The sequence below is a fragment of the Mytilus edulis genome, chromosome 2 (assembly GCF_963676685.1).
Source record: "Mytilus edulis chromosome 2, xbMytEdul2.2, whole genome shotgun sequence".
In the NCBI taxonomy this organism is placed as follows: domain Eukaryota; kingdom Metazoa; phylum Mollusca; class Bivalvia; order Mytilida; family Mytilidae; genus Mytilus; species Mytilus edulis.
Genome location: NC_092345.1, coordinates 69,283,265 through 69,299,311, shown reverse-complemented (window position 1 = coordinate 69,299,311; position 16,047 = coordinate 69,283,265). Strand labels below are relative to the sequence as shown.

Genomic DNA, 16,047 nt, shown 5'->3' with positions numbered 1-16,047 from the left:
TATGTGATAAGTCAAGGATAAGTGTAAGAACAAATATAGGTAGAAGTTGTAAAATGGTAGTAAAGGCAATAATAAGAACAGTCTTTAAATTTTGTCCAGACTAAGTAATAAAAATGGACCTATTTTATTTAAAATTTCCCGTGTTTATGTTAAAAAAGTGACACATTTTGGGGCAAAAGTGGACAGTGTTTTTGTTTTGATGACTTGTAACATTTACCAGTAGAAATGAGGAACTGAAGATAACAAATTAGGAATATTTTCATAGAATGTTCATGTGAAAAGAACATCAAACACAGCATTTAACAAGCAAATTCTTCCAGTTTCTTAAAAAAAATAGTTTTACTCATAGAAAAAGTACAAAGAGAAAGGTATGAATTCAATATCTGAAACTAATATAAATTTATGTAATTGAAGCCATCAAAACTGACCACCATGAAAAAGCACTCCAGTGCTGAAAGTGGCATTAAACACTAGCCAATCAACCTTGTTCATATCTTTGTAGGGGAATCTGCTGCTTTTCTCTAACTTTACCAAAAAGTACAGGGAAAGTGGTAATTTTTAATAGTCAGTTATAACATGTTTGTGATGCTAAATGGATGTGACAAATAACACTATCATTCTATCCATCTATCAATACAATTTACAGAATTTTGAAAGGATTAAAAACTATTCTCTTTTATTTTTAACAAATGCAGGGCCAAGATGGTAGTTTTTAATATGGTACTTCCTCCTTTTCGTAGGAATACCTGTACCTTAATTGTATTTATCATTTAAATCAGAAAATATCTGTAAACATATTATGTTACATTTAACAGTTAATTTTAGATTGTGTTTCATGTATAACCAAACCTTTTCTGTTAATTGTAAAAGGGAGTAGCTGGGCATTCCAAAATATTTATTTTATTTGGTCAGATTCCAAAATTGGTGCATTGTAGGTCTATAAAATAATGAAAGATGAGGTTGATTAGTATAGTATTGTCCAAGATTAATAAATGCATGAAGTTTGGTGACAAGTTTTAAAAGACTTTTTATAGAAACAATGGTCTTTCTATGGTGGATTAGTTACTATCATGTTTGGACGTCAACAGAATATACCACTATTGATTTAAATGATTGTGTTATGTACGTGTTTATGTGCCCAGTTTTATTTCTTTGTACAATTCTGAATAAGGATAAATAAGTTTAAATTGAATATTGTTTGACGTGTGCAATTGCATAATGTCGAAATGTTAAGAGATAACTCTCGTAAATAAACTACAGAGGAGCATTATGGGAAGTCACTTTGAATTTAAGAATTAACCGTCAGTAGCAAAATGCATGTTATAATCATATATTGTATCAGTATACTGTTAAAAAATTATGTTGGAATCTAAGAAAGCTTGACAGAACTGCTCCATTAGCATTTCAATTTTCACCTGATTGAATAATTTCTGTTAGAGCTTTCTATTATTTTAGAAGAAATTAGAATGGGCCAGAAATATAATACACTCGGGGGGTATATCCAGCCATTACATATGTCCCCATTGACATTCAAAAGCATTGATCGTAAAAAAGGGGGGAGGGTGTCCATGTGAAAGTGAATTTTAATTCAATTAATTTGAATGTGAATGAGATGGTTCAAAAAGGGGTCATTTGGGGTCATTATGTTCTGACTTTATTTACTTCAATCTGATTCTCATCTTTAATAGTTTGGGATTTTGGAAAAAGGGGGATGGGGGTTGTCTGAACCCTTCAACCTCGTCCGTCTAAAGGTCTTTTATGTTTTTTTTATAATTTGATTCATGCTGTCACGACTTTAGGACATTCTTTTACACCTATGATTTCTTTCCACCCTATGTAAAATCTTGAAGCTTGACTTATTTTGAAAGCACAAGTCATAATTTTTTTTCCTTCATAATTGAATATATAAATAACCTACATGTGTAATTTGATATCCAAGCCAGGATTATTTATAAAAAGTCATTATTCAGCTTTCATCTCTTTTGTTAAAATATTCAGTGACAATTATAATTTGTTTCGTGCAAGTACACTTAATAATACTATTATTAGTACTATTATGTCTTTCAAGTCATTTTAACACTTATTATTAATGAGGTCCATAATATATAATTTTTTCTTTCATAAAATTCCAATTCTTATTAAAAAATGTACATAGTTCTATTTCATAATGCACATTTACATTTAAAATATATGTATGGAAAGCCTACTTTATAATACTGTGTTTGTAAAAACATAAAACATAAGTGCAATGTTGAAATGGTTGAACATTTTAAGGAAAAAGATGGCACATTTTACACTTGGACTTACACTGCAGGATATACACCACTATCAATCAGAGGTTCAGGGTCAAAATCTGGTGAGAGATTGATTCAAACTTATTGAATATAATTTGTCTGAAATTTATTCTTTATCATGATCGATTCCTGCATGTGTGGTGAGAGGATTTGGGATTCAGTTGCATATGAGATTAGTGACTTTACAATTGTTTTAAAAATGTTTTTAGCAATGGCAACATTATGGATTGAAAATGCTTTCCTTCAGGTCAGTCAAGTTAATTTCAAAAGCAATATATAAAACAGCAGATTTAAATTAATTTTTTACTTACTTTTAATTATTTTGACATTAATTTCACATGCAATGAACATGGATAAATTTCCCTTTTTTTTAATTTTTTCTCAAACCATTCAAGTTTGCTCATGTATTTTGTTTCAAAATCAAACAAATTGCAAAATCTTCAGTTTTTGACTGATAGTTGCTCATGAAAGTATAATTTTACATACTTTTTAGCCTTTTAAATAAGACTTATTTTAAAGTTAGGCAAGTTCAGAGAATAATACTTATAACCACATATATGTAGACCACACATTATTCTGGATGTCAAATACTCTTTGATTGATATACATACAGCAAGACCATAAAAAGTTATGCAATACATTTCTTTCGTTTAAGAATTTTCATACAGGACTAAAATGTTATGTAATATATGTCTTTCATTAAAGATTGATTCCTTATAAATGATAAATGGAAGCAGTTGCAGAAACTATTTAAATTAGGTGTGAACAGGAGTGTTGGTTTGATCTCACAATATCCATTAAACTGTGATGATTTTTAACAATATACCATTTTATAAAACCCTACTGCACATTAATGATTAAATGCTTCCGACAATTATCAGATAAATGAATTGAAATAAAATCCTTTATACTGGCCTCCTGTTTTTGACTTTGTTTTAAATGCAATGACATTGTAACTGTTTGTATGGGGAATGATGTTGTGATAAATTAGGAACTTTAGATTGAACTAAAGTCGTTGGTTTTTATCAGAACTTCTCTGCATTTACCCTAGAAACCTGACATGGATTACAGTGTGATCAAGTTTTATAACTGTTTTTTGTGAGATAAAGGATGATTTCATAGGTACAACTAACCTTGAGGTGGAAAAATGGTGAACCCAGTGTCACACTCATGGACCGCTGGGTATATGGAACCCAGAGGGTATATGGAAAATCGTTTCAGATATAGTAAGAAAAGATTTGTCTTATATTATTTTATTATTTAGCATAAGTTTCAACCTGTTACAGTCTACCACTCCAGTCATTCTTGTTTTAGTACCTGTTGGTGAAACTACTGCATTCTGCAAACACACCACAATTTCTTTTGATTAATTACCACTGGCTTTAAACTCTTGTAGTTGAAGAAATTCATAGTTTTACCTAAATAAGGAAACTGACATTTATTTTAGCCCAGTGTCATAACGAATATTCTGTTACACTTTACAGCGTTTTGGTAACCCTTTTTAAAATTACAACTGCCCTTTTTTTTTGGTTAACATGCTGATATTCTACAACAATTTTATATTTATAACTATTGTCCTTACATAAAATGGTATCTTGAAAAAAGGTCCTAAAGTTGGTGGAGTTATAATACAAAAACCTAAATAGAATCACAGAATCTGAAGTTGAAGTTAAGTCAAGACATTGGCAAAATGTTTAAGATTATAAAAGTACTTTTATTTTTTTGGCAAATTTAAGACACTTGCTTAAGATTTCTTATCGTATATATTGGAAGTAAATAAAGCTAACAAAATCATTGTTAATAGTTGTAAATAAAACAAGAATTTATTATACATTGAACTACATACTAACACTATTTAAATACATGTACTATGTAGTACTGTAACTCTGACTCATTTTGATGTGTAAGCATAATAGTATTCTATTGTATATTAGGTTTTATTCAAATGATAAACAAACCAAAAAAATAATTCACATGGATATGCCACTTCTTGAATAGATTTGGCAAAACGTTTTGGAAATTTAGACCATCAATGATCTTCAACTTTTTGCATTCAAGTGTAAATGACAAGTCTTTTGTAACTATAGGTGCATCTGACATACCAAACTATCAGCCTCTGAGGAATCTTTGATGAGCTTGTTGTTCTGAACTTAAGTGTCAAATATGTTTAACATGTTCTTTTGATAAGTTCTCATTTGTACACCCCTTTTTGATCCTTCAGTTTTATTAGTCTTCACTGTCAAAATCCAGTCTCTGTTGTCTTCACAGTCAAATTCCAGTCTTTTTGTCTTCACAGTCAAATCCCAGCCTCTTTGTCTTCACAGTCAAATTCCAGTCCTTTTGACTTCACAGTCAAATTCCAGTCCTTTTGACTTCACAGTCAAATTCCAGTCTCTTTGTCTTCACAGTCAAATTCCAGTCCTCTTGTCTTCACAGTCAAATTCCAGTCCTTTTGTCTTCACAGTCAAATTCCAGTCTCTTTGTCTTCACAGTCAAATTCCAGTCCTTTTGTCTTCTTTGTCTTCACAGTCAGGTGCCAGTCTTCTTTGTCTTTACGGACAAATTCAAGTCTTCTTAGTCTTCACAGTCAAATTCCAGTCTCTTTGTCTTCACAGTCAAATTCCAGTCCTCTTGTCTTCACAGTCAAATTCCAGTCCTTTTGTTTTCACAGTCAAATTCCAGTCTCTTTGTCTTCACAGTCAAATTCCAGTCCTTTTGTCTTCTTTGTCTTCACAGTCAGGTGCCAGTCTTCTTTGTCTTTACGGACAAATTCAAGTCTTCTTAGTCTTCACAGTCAAATTCAAATCTCTTTTATCTTCATTGTCAATTGCCATTCTGGATTGTCTTTTTTGTCTTCACAAGTTAATGCCGGGCTTCTCTATTTTTTTTATAGTCAAATGCCAGACTTCTTCGACTTCATAGCTGTAGTCAAATGCCATACTTCTTTGTCTTCAGAGCTATATACTGAGGATTCATTGATATTCGTTGGATACTAACTTTCATAGATTTCCTGGGTCCAGAGGAACCACAAATTTGAATGTTCAACAAATTGCAAATTTTCAGAAGGAATGTATTCAGACTTTGCCAAAACCATAAATTTAAATATCCACGAAAAGGCAAGTTTTTCTCTATCCACTGAAATTGGTACACACAAAAATTTATGAATCCTCAGTAGTTGATGTATGTTCTAACTAGTTCAAATACTGTGGTCCCAAGCCTTTCAACACTGAGGTTGAGAACCATGATCATGGGATGGGGCACTATACTCTGATATTAATTGACTGTTTTTTTCCATTTCATCTACTGAAAGTTGTTGTATTCACTTTGCACTAGGATGTCCACCACTAAGAATGGCATTCAAAAGTAGAAAAGAATGGTGAAAGTGGCATAAAACATCAATCAATCAATAAACAATTCTTTCTCTTCACAGTCAATATCTGATTCCATTATTAGTATATTCTTGACTTCATTTTCCTTTTCCATATCTAAGGAGTTAAATAAGTCTATCAACTGTTGGTCAAATGCCAGATTGATGTTTATTTTTCGTGGTATTTAATATTTTGTGTCCTTTACGTTCATGAAGAAATCCAAATATAACATTTTATCATGAATTGATGGTGTCTTCAGAATGCTGTTTTGACAAGCATGTTTATAGGATCATGCTTGCCATGTTTTAAATTTGAGTTTTCGTAAGAATTTAAGAGTGAAATGTCAAACAGAATTTTCACCAATTTTTAAAATAACACCATCAGACAAGTGCTAAGTCAATGTTAACCAGGTCTCCCAGCCATCCATCAAAACAGCATCATGCTGTAGGAAGGTTGATGAAAGCTAACCCCCATATTTAACCTTTGCAAGGTCATAGAGACCTTAACTATCTTTTTTTCTTAATGTAAAAGTACAGTATTTCATTGTAATATTTACCAAATAAGAACTTTAAAAGTACTGATTATCAAATTGTTAAGGTTTCTTTTTCGTTTCATTTTTGAAGGGGAGAACTCATTAACAAAATAATTACCCATAATGATCTGGATTGGTAATTATAGCTAACTTGTATTATTTTGAAAATCTTTAAGTGTCAAAATTAAAATAGAAATAAAAAGTTATTGTAATCATTGCATGGTGGCAGGTTTTTGCCTTTGAGTTTACCGCTATGTCTGCCAGTGAATTTGAAAAAAATGTTTTATAAATCAAAAGTTACTGCAGATTTTGGTTAAGATTTTAGATAAAATGGTGGGGGTATGTAGAAAATTATTTGTTAATATAAAAATTACTAAGAGTACAGAAAAGATATTAAAGTTTGTAGGTTTTTACAGGTCTTTGAATGCATTTCTCATCCAACATTCTACAAGCTAGCAAGACCCTCATATAAAGTCAACAGTCAAGGTTGCTAATCATCTAAGTAGTATTCAACAGCCAAAATGTGTACAAATGTATGTTTTGAAAACTATTTAATCTCAATATACCCTTGAAAGGCCCATCTCTGATGAACAGGAAATACCCAATGTTTGAAGTAGCCCCTGGTCCACTTGTTCTATATCAGTAAGGATGACATGACTGAAAAAGATAATAGCACCGAGGAAAATATTTTTGATTTTCATCTAATAATAACCAAGTATGGTAAGAAATACAATTTATTTCACATTTTGATGTTTACAGCTGAGATAATTGTTAAAGACAATTATTTAGTTTGTTGAATCAAATGTAAACAGTGCTTTTAAGTGCTATGTTAATTGTGTCTTGCAGACTGGTGTTTGTCTTTTGGTTGTCTTTCATTTTCTGCCATGGCATGATGCCAGTTTGTTTTCCTCTTATGAATTTGAATATACCTTTGGGATATTTTGCCCCTCTCTTACGTCTTTTATCATATAAGTGTTGACATATAATGTTGTGTTTTTACCTGAAACATTCCAAAATCAGGTCCAATTATGAAAAGGATGAAATATAGTTACAATCTTTTAAAGTTCATTTTTCTAAGTTCAATAGCACTTTTTATTGTAATAGCAGGTGCATCAGATTGTGATCTTAATGAGTTTTTAGGATTTCCATACCAAAATTTCAATGAACTTTATTTAATATTGGAATATAAATTGATTTTGGTGTTGACTGATGTTTATTTAAGACTGAAATATTGACAAAAAATATATAGGTAATATCTCCACATGTAGGAATCTATTTGTTAAGGACTGTACTGATAACTCCTAAAGCGTCTTCAAATGGTTTGATCTTCACAAGTTAATTTAAATCCAAATTATATGACAGAAAATGGATAAAAGATATGATAAAACCATAATATCAATTTAATTAGCGAAGTTTTTTTAAATAAAACAAATACAGGCCATGGAAAAGGCATTACATCTAAAATCCTAAGTTACCCAAATGGTCAATAAAACTAGAGTAAGACATGTTGTAGTTCTTATAATTCTCAGATGCCACACTTCCTTGGATTTGTGCCTATGAAATTTAATGTTCATCAACAAATGGAAGTTTTTAACAACCTTGACGTTCATACTTTAACAACACTCCTTTACATTATTAAATGGGAGGTAACTCTACTTCAGTTATCAGAATTTCTTCTGTGGAACAACATAAAGGCTTATCTTTAGCAATCATAAAATCCTCTCACATATATAATCATTGAATGTGTGTTTCTATATTTGCTTCTATTTTTGAAACTGATGACTGATATTTGGTGGTGGTAGGCAAACACATGTCTCTAAGAAATATGTATAGGTAATTGGAAAGTCATTTTCAACAAGGAATGTTTAGATTGTCTTTACCAGTTTGAAAAGATTTAGTTTTTTACTGCAGAGAAGTAGAGTTTGTCACAGTTGGGCTGTTTTCTGCTCTTTGGTCAGGTTGTTGTCTCTTTGACACATTCACTGTTTCAATTCTCTATTCTATTAAGTTAGCTTTTCAAGTAAGGTTTTGAACATTTTGGGCATCAAACCCCCAAGGTTTCAGGTCAGCTTTGACCATGTTGGAGCCAGTCACATTGATTACAGCTGAAAAGCAAAATTATAGCAAGATATTTGTAGAAGTAAATGTTTAACAGTTGAATGAGAATGAGATTTAAGAAATTTAAGCTTAAGATTTGTTTGATTTTTTTGCATGTACTACTCAGCTTAAGAATATACCAAGAATGTTTCATAAAATATTTTTTCTCAGGATTAATGTTTTAACAGATTACTTGTGTATTGCATAGAATTTAAAAAAATATCTTGTTATGTCACAAACTAGGGGAAAAAAGGAATAATGAATTACATTTTGTATTGAAGTGGATTTTGTGAAAACAATCCAAACCACACTATTACCAACAATGTTTATTTTGTCAAACAAAGTTACCTCCCCTAAATACCTACCCCTTTTAATTAACTGTTGCATGTGTTAATTTTGAATATCACACCATCATGACAGCTTTTGGAAAAGAAATGGAGTATAAAAGACTGCATGTCAACGTAGAGAACTTTAGTTCGAATATTAAAAAGAGTTAAAAGAATTAAATAAATACTAAGTTATTTACTTAACATCTCAAATTGAAATCCTTTGTCTGTGTTTTAAATTTTTGCTATCTAATTTTATATATTTTATCACCTCAAGGATTTAATAGGGTAGTTTTTGCACATCATGGACATTTAATATTTTAATTCTAAATAAATATAGACTCAACTCATATATAAGGACTGATTGTGATGTAGGGGGTCACCATAGGGACATTTAAAATTTTGCCTATAGATTTCCCCTGTCAATTAATAATCATTCATGAGGTTTAAAAAAAAGAGACTTGAGTGTAAGCTGAGTAAATACAAAGTAATAGCTTAATATGCCCAGTCCTATTAGTATCATTTCAAACATTTTAATTGGCAGATAAACGTTGCCTCATGTCTCAAAATATTTTTTACCATGTTTACTCGAAAGCTGCATTTGTTTAAATTAGGATTTAAAACTTTGTAAAATTTTGAGATTTGAAACAAGTTAGAATTGCTGTATTTGATAAGTAATTTAAAACCATTTAATTCATCTAACAAATGGATATAATGATAATAAATTTTTTCCCTTATTAAATATGTGGTTAACATTCTGAATTGTCTCTCCTTTAGAGATTTTGGATTGTTTGCAGAGAATATTAGAAACACTCTGTAATTGGAAAAAGTAAACTGTTTAAAATGGAAGCATGTATTCTCATAAATGGCGGTTAGATTTCATTGGATATTGAAATAAATTGGTTCTATGTTAAATAACGTTAGCTAATGTTAATTGTTGTTTGCTTTTCTATATTGATACAATGTAAACCTATTCACACACTGGACTGGATAGTGTGATAATTAGAATTACTAATTCAGGAAAGAAATCGGACTAAAGTGATATTCCTTGAATCATTACATTAGAACAGTGCTAACAAATGGATTTCTGCTGTCGATAGTAATCTCTTATATAAAGAAACATTCTTTGTATATCGGAAATCTTCAGTGCTTTGTTATCAATTTTGTTTAAGTTATTTAAACATTTTGAAATAAAAGGTCACATCAGAATAGTTTGATTGTCAGATGAGACTTAACATAATATTTTTATCCTGGTGTCATTTTAAGCAACATGTGAAGATTTTTGACAAGTGATACTCTTTTTTGTCAAGGTTTGCATATTAGTTTTGGGATTCATGATTCAAGCAAAATAAAGATTGAAAGTTCTGATTTCGAAAGCCATGTAAAATATATTAATATTTTAAATGGAGGCAGGTATAATAGTGTGTTTTGGATACTACATGTATTTATACAAATAATAGTTCCAAAATGGTGGATATTACAAGATCTTTGGAATTTCCAATACTTGGACTTAAAGTTAGGCTTAATGGTAAGTTTCACTTCTTTTTCTAAACAGTCCTTTTTAAGGATGAACACTTAAGTTAAGCCTATATGATATGTAACAAATCCTTATATGGACCGGTTAGATGGAGTCCAAAACCAGCTTATAGTATTGTAATGTTGGGTAGATATCAGCGGAAAGTGGGTACCTTATTTTTGTATTATACTCCTTCTGCAGTGTCCAATCCCAATTTGAACCTTAATTGTATGGACATCAAGGTTCCCATTGTATCCTTATTTTAGTGACTTTTTAGATGTAATCTTTGAAAATCATAAAATACTTTTCCATGCTTGTTTTACAGTATAATGAGACTCACTTTAAGATTTTCTTAATAATGGCAACAACAAAAAAAACAATTTAGTTTAGTTTAATATAAAAATACTGATAAAATCTATGTAAGGAAAATGAAATTACATGTTTGCAATTTTGTTTCAATTCAAAACTAGATTAATTTTTCGATAGGCATACAAAAGTAGGTGATTTTTTTTACCTTTTTTTGTTAAGAGTATGAATTCTATTTAATTTTCTGGCTGTGCACTGGTTACTTATTGTGTGTTTAGATTGGCATGTGATGATTTTTTCCCACCACACCAGTCTGTTGTATTGTCCTTGTAGGCAATATTTTTGGTGATTTCTGCTATCTTTTTTATGTAATATGATATCAAAATGATGTGACTGCCTTGAATGTGAGATTTGTTCTGAGAAATAAATGATGAAAATGGACATGATAGTTTAACATTATGCGGGTAAATTTTTTCTAACAACCCTAGTAAATCAAAGTAAGAAACCAGAAATCACCATACCACCTTGAGTATCAGATTAACAATACTGGTTAAAATAGTTTTATGAAACTAACACTAAGTGAAGTCCAATATTTGTTGTTAAGTTCAGTAATTATTTGACCAACTTACAGTATTGAAATCTTTATTTTGACCCTTAACATGATTGGTTTATGACCTTTCACTGTTATATATATATTTCATAAATGTATAAACATTGGCGTGTTGGTAATAAGAAAATAATTTGGTATTGATATTTACTTAGGTAAATGCTTACGGTACTTTTCTGTTTACTTTCTATTGTAAATACCTGTTTGGTAATAAACTCAAACCTTTCCCTGCTTAGTGATTGAAAAATTTTGTTTATTGTCTGATAATGATTGATAATAAAAAATAAGGTTGGAATGATTTCAAGGCTTTCTTTATGTTCTTTTTTACCTGAATTGGACCATGGTTAATTATCAGTTACATATGTAGAAGTTCTTAATTAACTTCATGTATCAATGACTTATATGTTTTCTCTTTCAAGATACAAAACTTTCTCATTGATTTTAGTAATTGATGTTAGCTTTATTAAAACCAATTTAGTGCAGAAGAAAAGTTGATTAAACTTTACCATATTATACAGGTTGCAGAAAAAGATGATAACCCCTCTACTTGAACATAATTCTGAATTTACCTAAATATAATCCCCCGTAGTGTCTTTCGTTGTTTAAAGATGGTGTAAAAACTTATTCTACACTGGAAACACTATTGGAAGTGCAGCCATTAAATGTACCAGAAGCAGAATTTGCTATTCACATTGTCATCAAATCTCATTTGTCTTTACTATTAAACATGCATTTTATTTCAGGCATTATTTGATAGTCCCAAGTACTACCTGAAAAGATGATTTGAAAAAAAACAAAAACCGATGAGAAATGTTTTAATGATTGTTTCTACAATAAGTTTAAGTGTGTGTTTTCAGTGTATCGGCTTATATAGAAAATAAATACAGTATATATTATAGTAGGATTATATTGCTGAAGACTTTATTCAAGATATTTATTGTATGAAGAAAGATGATATTTAGAAAGTAACTTAAAATGTTGTCTTAGGGTTTAAGTAACTTTTAAATACCTTAAGTCATACGAAAGAAAGAGTACATGCATATATTAATTTCAATTTTAAATGCCATAAATATATGTAAAGTACATGCATTCATTTAGTTTACTATTAAACACCACAAATCATTTAAAAATTACATGCAATCATTTGGTTCTGTTTTCTATCTGTAGCACGTCCACATCAACATGATCTTGAAGCAGAACAAGCTGGTTATGCCCAGGGCTTCCGACACCGTGCTGGCATGTTTGGGAGCAATGGTTTTCATCCAGGACGATATTTTCATGGACAGCAACCAACCAAAAATAGATGGGGAGGAACTTTTGGTAATGCTACTAAAAACTCTTATCTGTCAAACACTACCGAGCATGTGCCACTAAAACCAAAAGTAGTGACAATTGTACGGAATGGTCCCAGGCCCAGAAATAATGTGAAAATACTTTTAAACCGAAGAAGTGTCCAGTCGTATGATCAATTAATGTCCGATATTGCTGAGGCTTTTGGTCCAAAATATAAAACAAATAGGCTTAAGAAATTATTTAATGTCAAAGGAAAAGAGGTTCATGGTATTTCAGACTTTTTCCGTGATGATGATGTTTTCATAGGCGTAGGAAATGACAGTTTAACAGAAGGAGATATACAAGATATTATAGAAGAGCTTTACCCTGATAGTCCATATGCCAGGAACTTATTAAGGGATTTGGAAAAACAACGGAAGAAACGACAAGCAGCATTGAAGGATAGTGAAGCTGATAAAAGAGATAGTGGTTTTGGTGAAGGTAGTGACGGAAGTAATAGGGACCAAGAAGGAGATTATATCATTTATAAGGGTCGTCCACAAGAAAAAGGGCGAAGACGTCATGATTATCCAAAGGAGGACGAACTAGCAATGAGACTAGACAAAGATCGTTTGAAAGCTGCTCAGGAGGATAGAGATCGGACAAAACGTCAACAGAAAAAAATGATCGAATCTGAAAGAAGAGCATTGGAAAATGAAAAAAGGAAGCAAAATCAGGTTCCAACAACAGCTAACAAACCAGAAGATCCATTCAAAAGAATGAAGGAACAAAAAGAAAAAGAGAGAGAAGAGATAAGAAAAAGGAGGGAAGACGAAAGGCAAGCAAGGATTAAAGAGGAAGAAGCCAAGGAGAGGTAAACTCATAAGTTTAGAACTGTATTGCTTCATTTCGATTTCAGTTAATAGTTTACAGATTTATGTCTGTTATTGTTCTTGTCTTGCTAATAAAAGTGTGTAATGCTATACCTATCTGTTGTGGAAATTTAAGATTTGGAGAGTCATGAGTAACAAACTGATGATACAGACACATTTTGTTATCCAGGGGCCTTTGTATAGCTTACTTTTAAGTATGGATTGTGCTCATTGTTGAAGTCATATGATGACCTATAGTTCTTTTATATATGTCAACTGGTTCTTGAATTGGTGAATATATTTCTCATTACCAGTCATACCACTTTGAGAATTTGAACTTTTAAACCTAATTATCTTAGGGAATTTTGTTTAACACAGAAACGCAGAAAAGTTATATATCAACCTGGTAATTAAGATTGTGCTCAACTGTTCAGAGAACGAAGATTTTTTTTAAAAGTATGTGGGTTTGTCGCAATAAACTAGAGTTCATTCTGCTTTTGAATACAATAACTGAGTCATAAAATTTATATAGAAATATTTTTAGGATGTCAACATATTTTTTCAAAGTTCTTGGCTGTTATTCAACTTTGGTGTTAATACAGAGTTTGACAAAAGATGAGAGTAGTTTATTAAACAATAATGTTCATTATCCAAGTATTGCCTTTCAGGCTTAACTGTTGGAAGTATTAAATTCATCTATTCTATAAAAGTTCCATTGTTTATGTATTGCCTTAAACATAGACTGAACTGTTTAAAGTAATTGAACAATAAAAGTGTCTTTTAGGCTGAACTGTCGAGAGTAAACCAGAGTAGTTAAAACTTAAAAGTTCCATTATACATGTACCAATATATAGATTGCCTTTCAGGCTGAATTGTTGAGAGTAATTTAACTATAAAAGTTCCATTTTATGCCTTCAAGTTGATATAGATATAAACATTCTCAGATTGATACTCAATCAATGATTTCCCCAATGTATTTTGTATTTGTAAAATTGATTTTATTACTATGATTAAATATTTGATGTTTACATGGTTTATTAATTGACATAAACTAATGTAATTTAAATACAGGTACAAAGTTCTTCTCAAGTTGAACTTTTCAACTGCCATTTTGATTTATACACCAATTTGGCATTTGTTTTAATTTACGTAAATGAAAATGGCCATATAAATCTTAGTGCTAGAAATAAGTTTTCGATATTTTTTATTGCTTTATGTACTATTTTTGCATTTTGAAATCTGAAGACAATATTAAAATGTATTATTGAATATGACATTGATTTACAACAAACATTTCTTGTTTTGGTAAATTCAACTTTTATACCTCAATATAAGACTACAAGAGTAATCTGAGATCAGGATAGATATAAATAGAAAAATATTTGATGAAAGAAAGTAAAAAAAAAAAAAATGATTTAATAATAATTGTGAAAAAAACTAAACTAGAATGGTATCATTAATCGAGTAGGAAACTCAGGGTATAGTTGAAGACAAAAAAATTAAAATTAGCAACTAACATAAAAGAACCTCTAATGATAAAAATTCAGAAATACTTTATATCTATCATAAAGTTACTAATTCTGTGTTGCATTCTCACACTATGAAGACCTTACTATACAAACATTACAATTCTCACACTATGAAGACCTTACTATACAAACATTACAATTCTCACACTATGAAGACCTTACTATACAAACATTACAATTCTCACACTATGAAGACCTTACTATACAAACATTACAATTCTCACACTATGAAGACCTTACTATACAAACATTACAATTCTCACACTATGAAGACCTTACTATACAAACATTACAATTCTTGCAGAGAAAAAAGAGAAAAGGCTGAACATGCAGCAAGGGAAAGACAAGCTGCAGCAGAGAAAGCCGAACTAGAGAAGGGTGACAAAGAAAAAGCCGAACATGAGAAACCTGAAAAACAGAAAGAAAAAGCTGATAATAAATCAGACAAAGAAGATAATGATAAAGATTTACATAAAAAGAGAAAATCGAAGTCGAAGATTGTACGCAAAACTAAGTTAGAGAGACAAGTTAGTAGTGATGAACATGTTTTGAGTCGCTATGAATTAGGCCGGACTCTTGGTGACGGCAACTTTGCTATAGTTCGACAGGCAAAGTTGAAAAACTCTAATAGTGAATATGCTATGAAAGTTATAGATAAACACAAGCTTAAAGGCAAGGAACACATGGTTGAAAATGAAATTGAGATTATGAAAGACTGTCACCAACCAAATATTGTGAAATTGTATGAAGAGTATGAAACTCATGATAAAATCTACCTCGTTATGGAATTAGTTAAGGTGAGTTAATATTATAGAGTGAGCTTCATGTAAACTTGGATTGACTGATTTTACCATAAGCAAAATTAACAGTAAAGGATGTTTGCCTGTTGTATTACATATGAAAATAAGGAGATCTGGTGTGATTTGCTAACAAAACTATATCCATAGAAGCAGGGATGAGGATGTAAACAACTATAGGGCACTGTACAGCCTTCAACAACAAGCAAAATCCATACTGTATAAAAAATAAACCATAAAGTGTCAGGCATAACAATATGTGAAACAATTCAAAAAAGAAACCAACTACTTGTTTTTTGTTTGAGCACTCAATTAATTAATCTGTGATAGTGTGTAACGGCATTACATAAAAACAAACTATACAAATTTGTTGGAAAAGGCTGAACTCATCAGAGAAGCATAAAAAACCAACAACTTCAAAACAATAACAAAAAACAAAGTACAAATCTTAGAGTACTTGAAGTTACTGAAATCTAGTTAGAGGCTCATAAACCATGTTTTGCAGAGACTGAAATTTCAATATTGGTTCTT

The 16,047-nt window shown here is 30.7% G+C and overlaps 1 protein-coding gene across 10 annotated transcripts in view; it reads left to right on the top strand.

Moving 5' to 3' along the window:
• LOC139512767 (serine/threonine-protein kinase DCLK3-like) overlaps positions 1-16,047 on the top strand; it is a 59,482-nt gene that overhangs the window by 32,803 nt on the left and 10,632 nt on the right. For 7 of the 10 annotated variants that reach the window (XM_071300662.1, XM_071300660.1, XM_071300657.1 and 4 more), the window contains 2 exons: positions 12,214-13,192; positions 15,024-15,516. In XM_071300662.1, the coding sequence (XP_071156763.1) occupies positions 12,214-13,192; positions 15,024-15,516 (1,472 nt within the window). Of the gene's footprint in view, positions 1-3,220; positions 3,521-6,832; positions 6,915-9,203; positions 10,146-12,213; positions 13,193-15,023; positions 15,517-16,047 lie in introns of those variants that run through there. The other 3 variants (XM_071300664.1, XM_071300665.1, XM_071300666.1) reach the window with 3 other exon arrangements.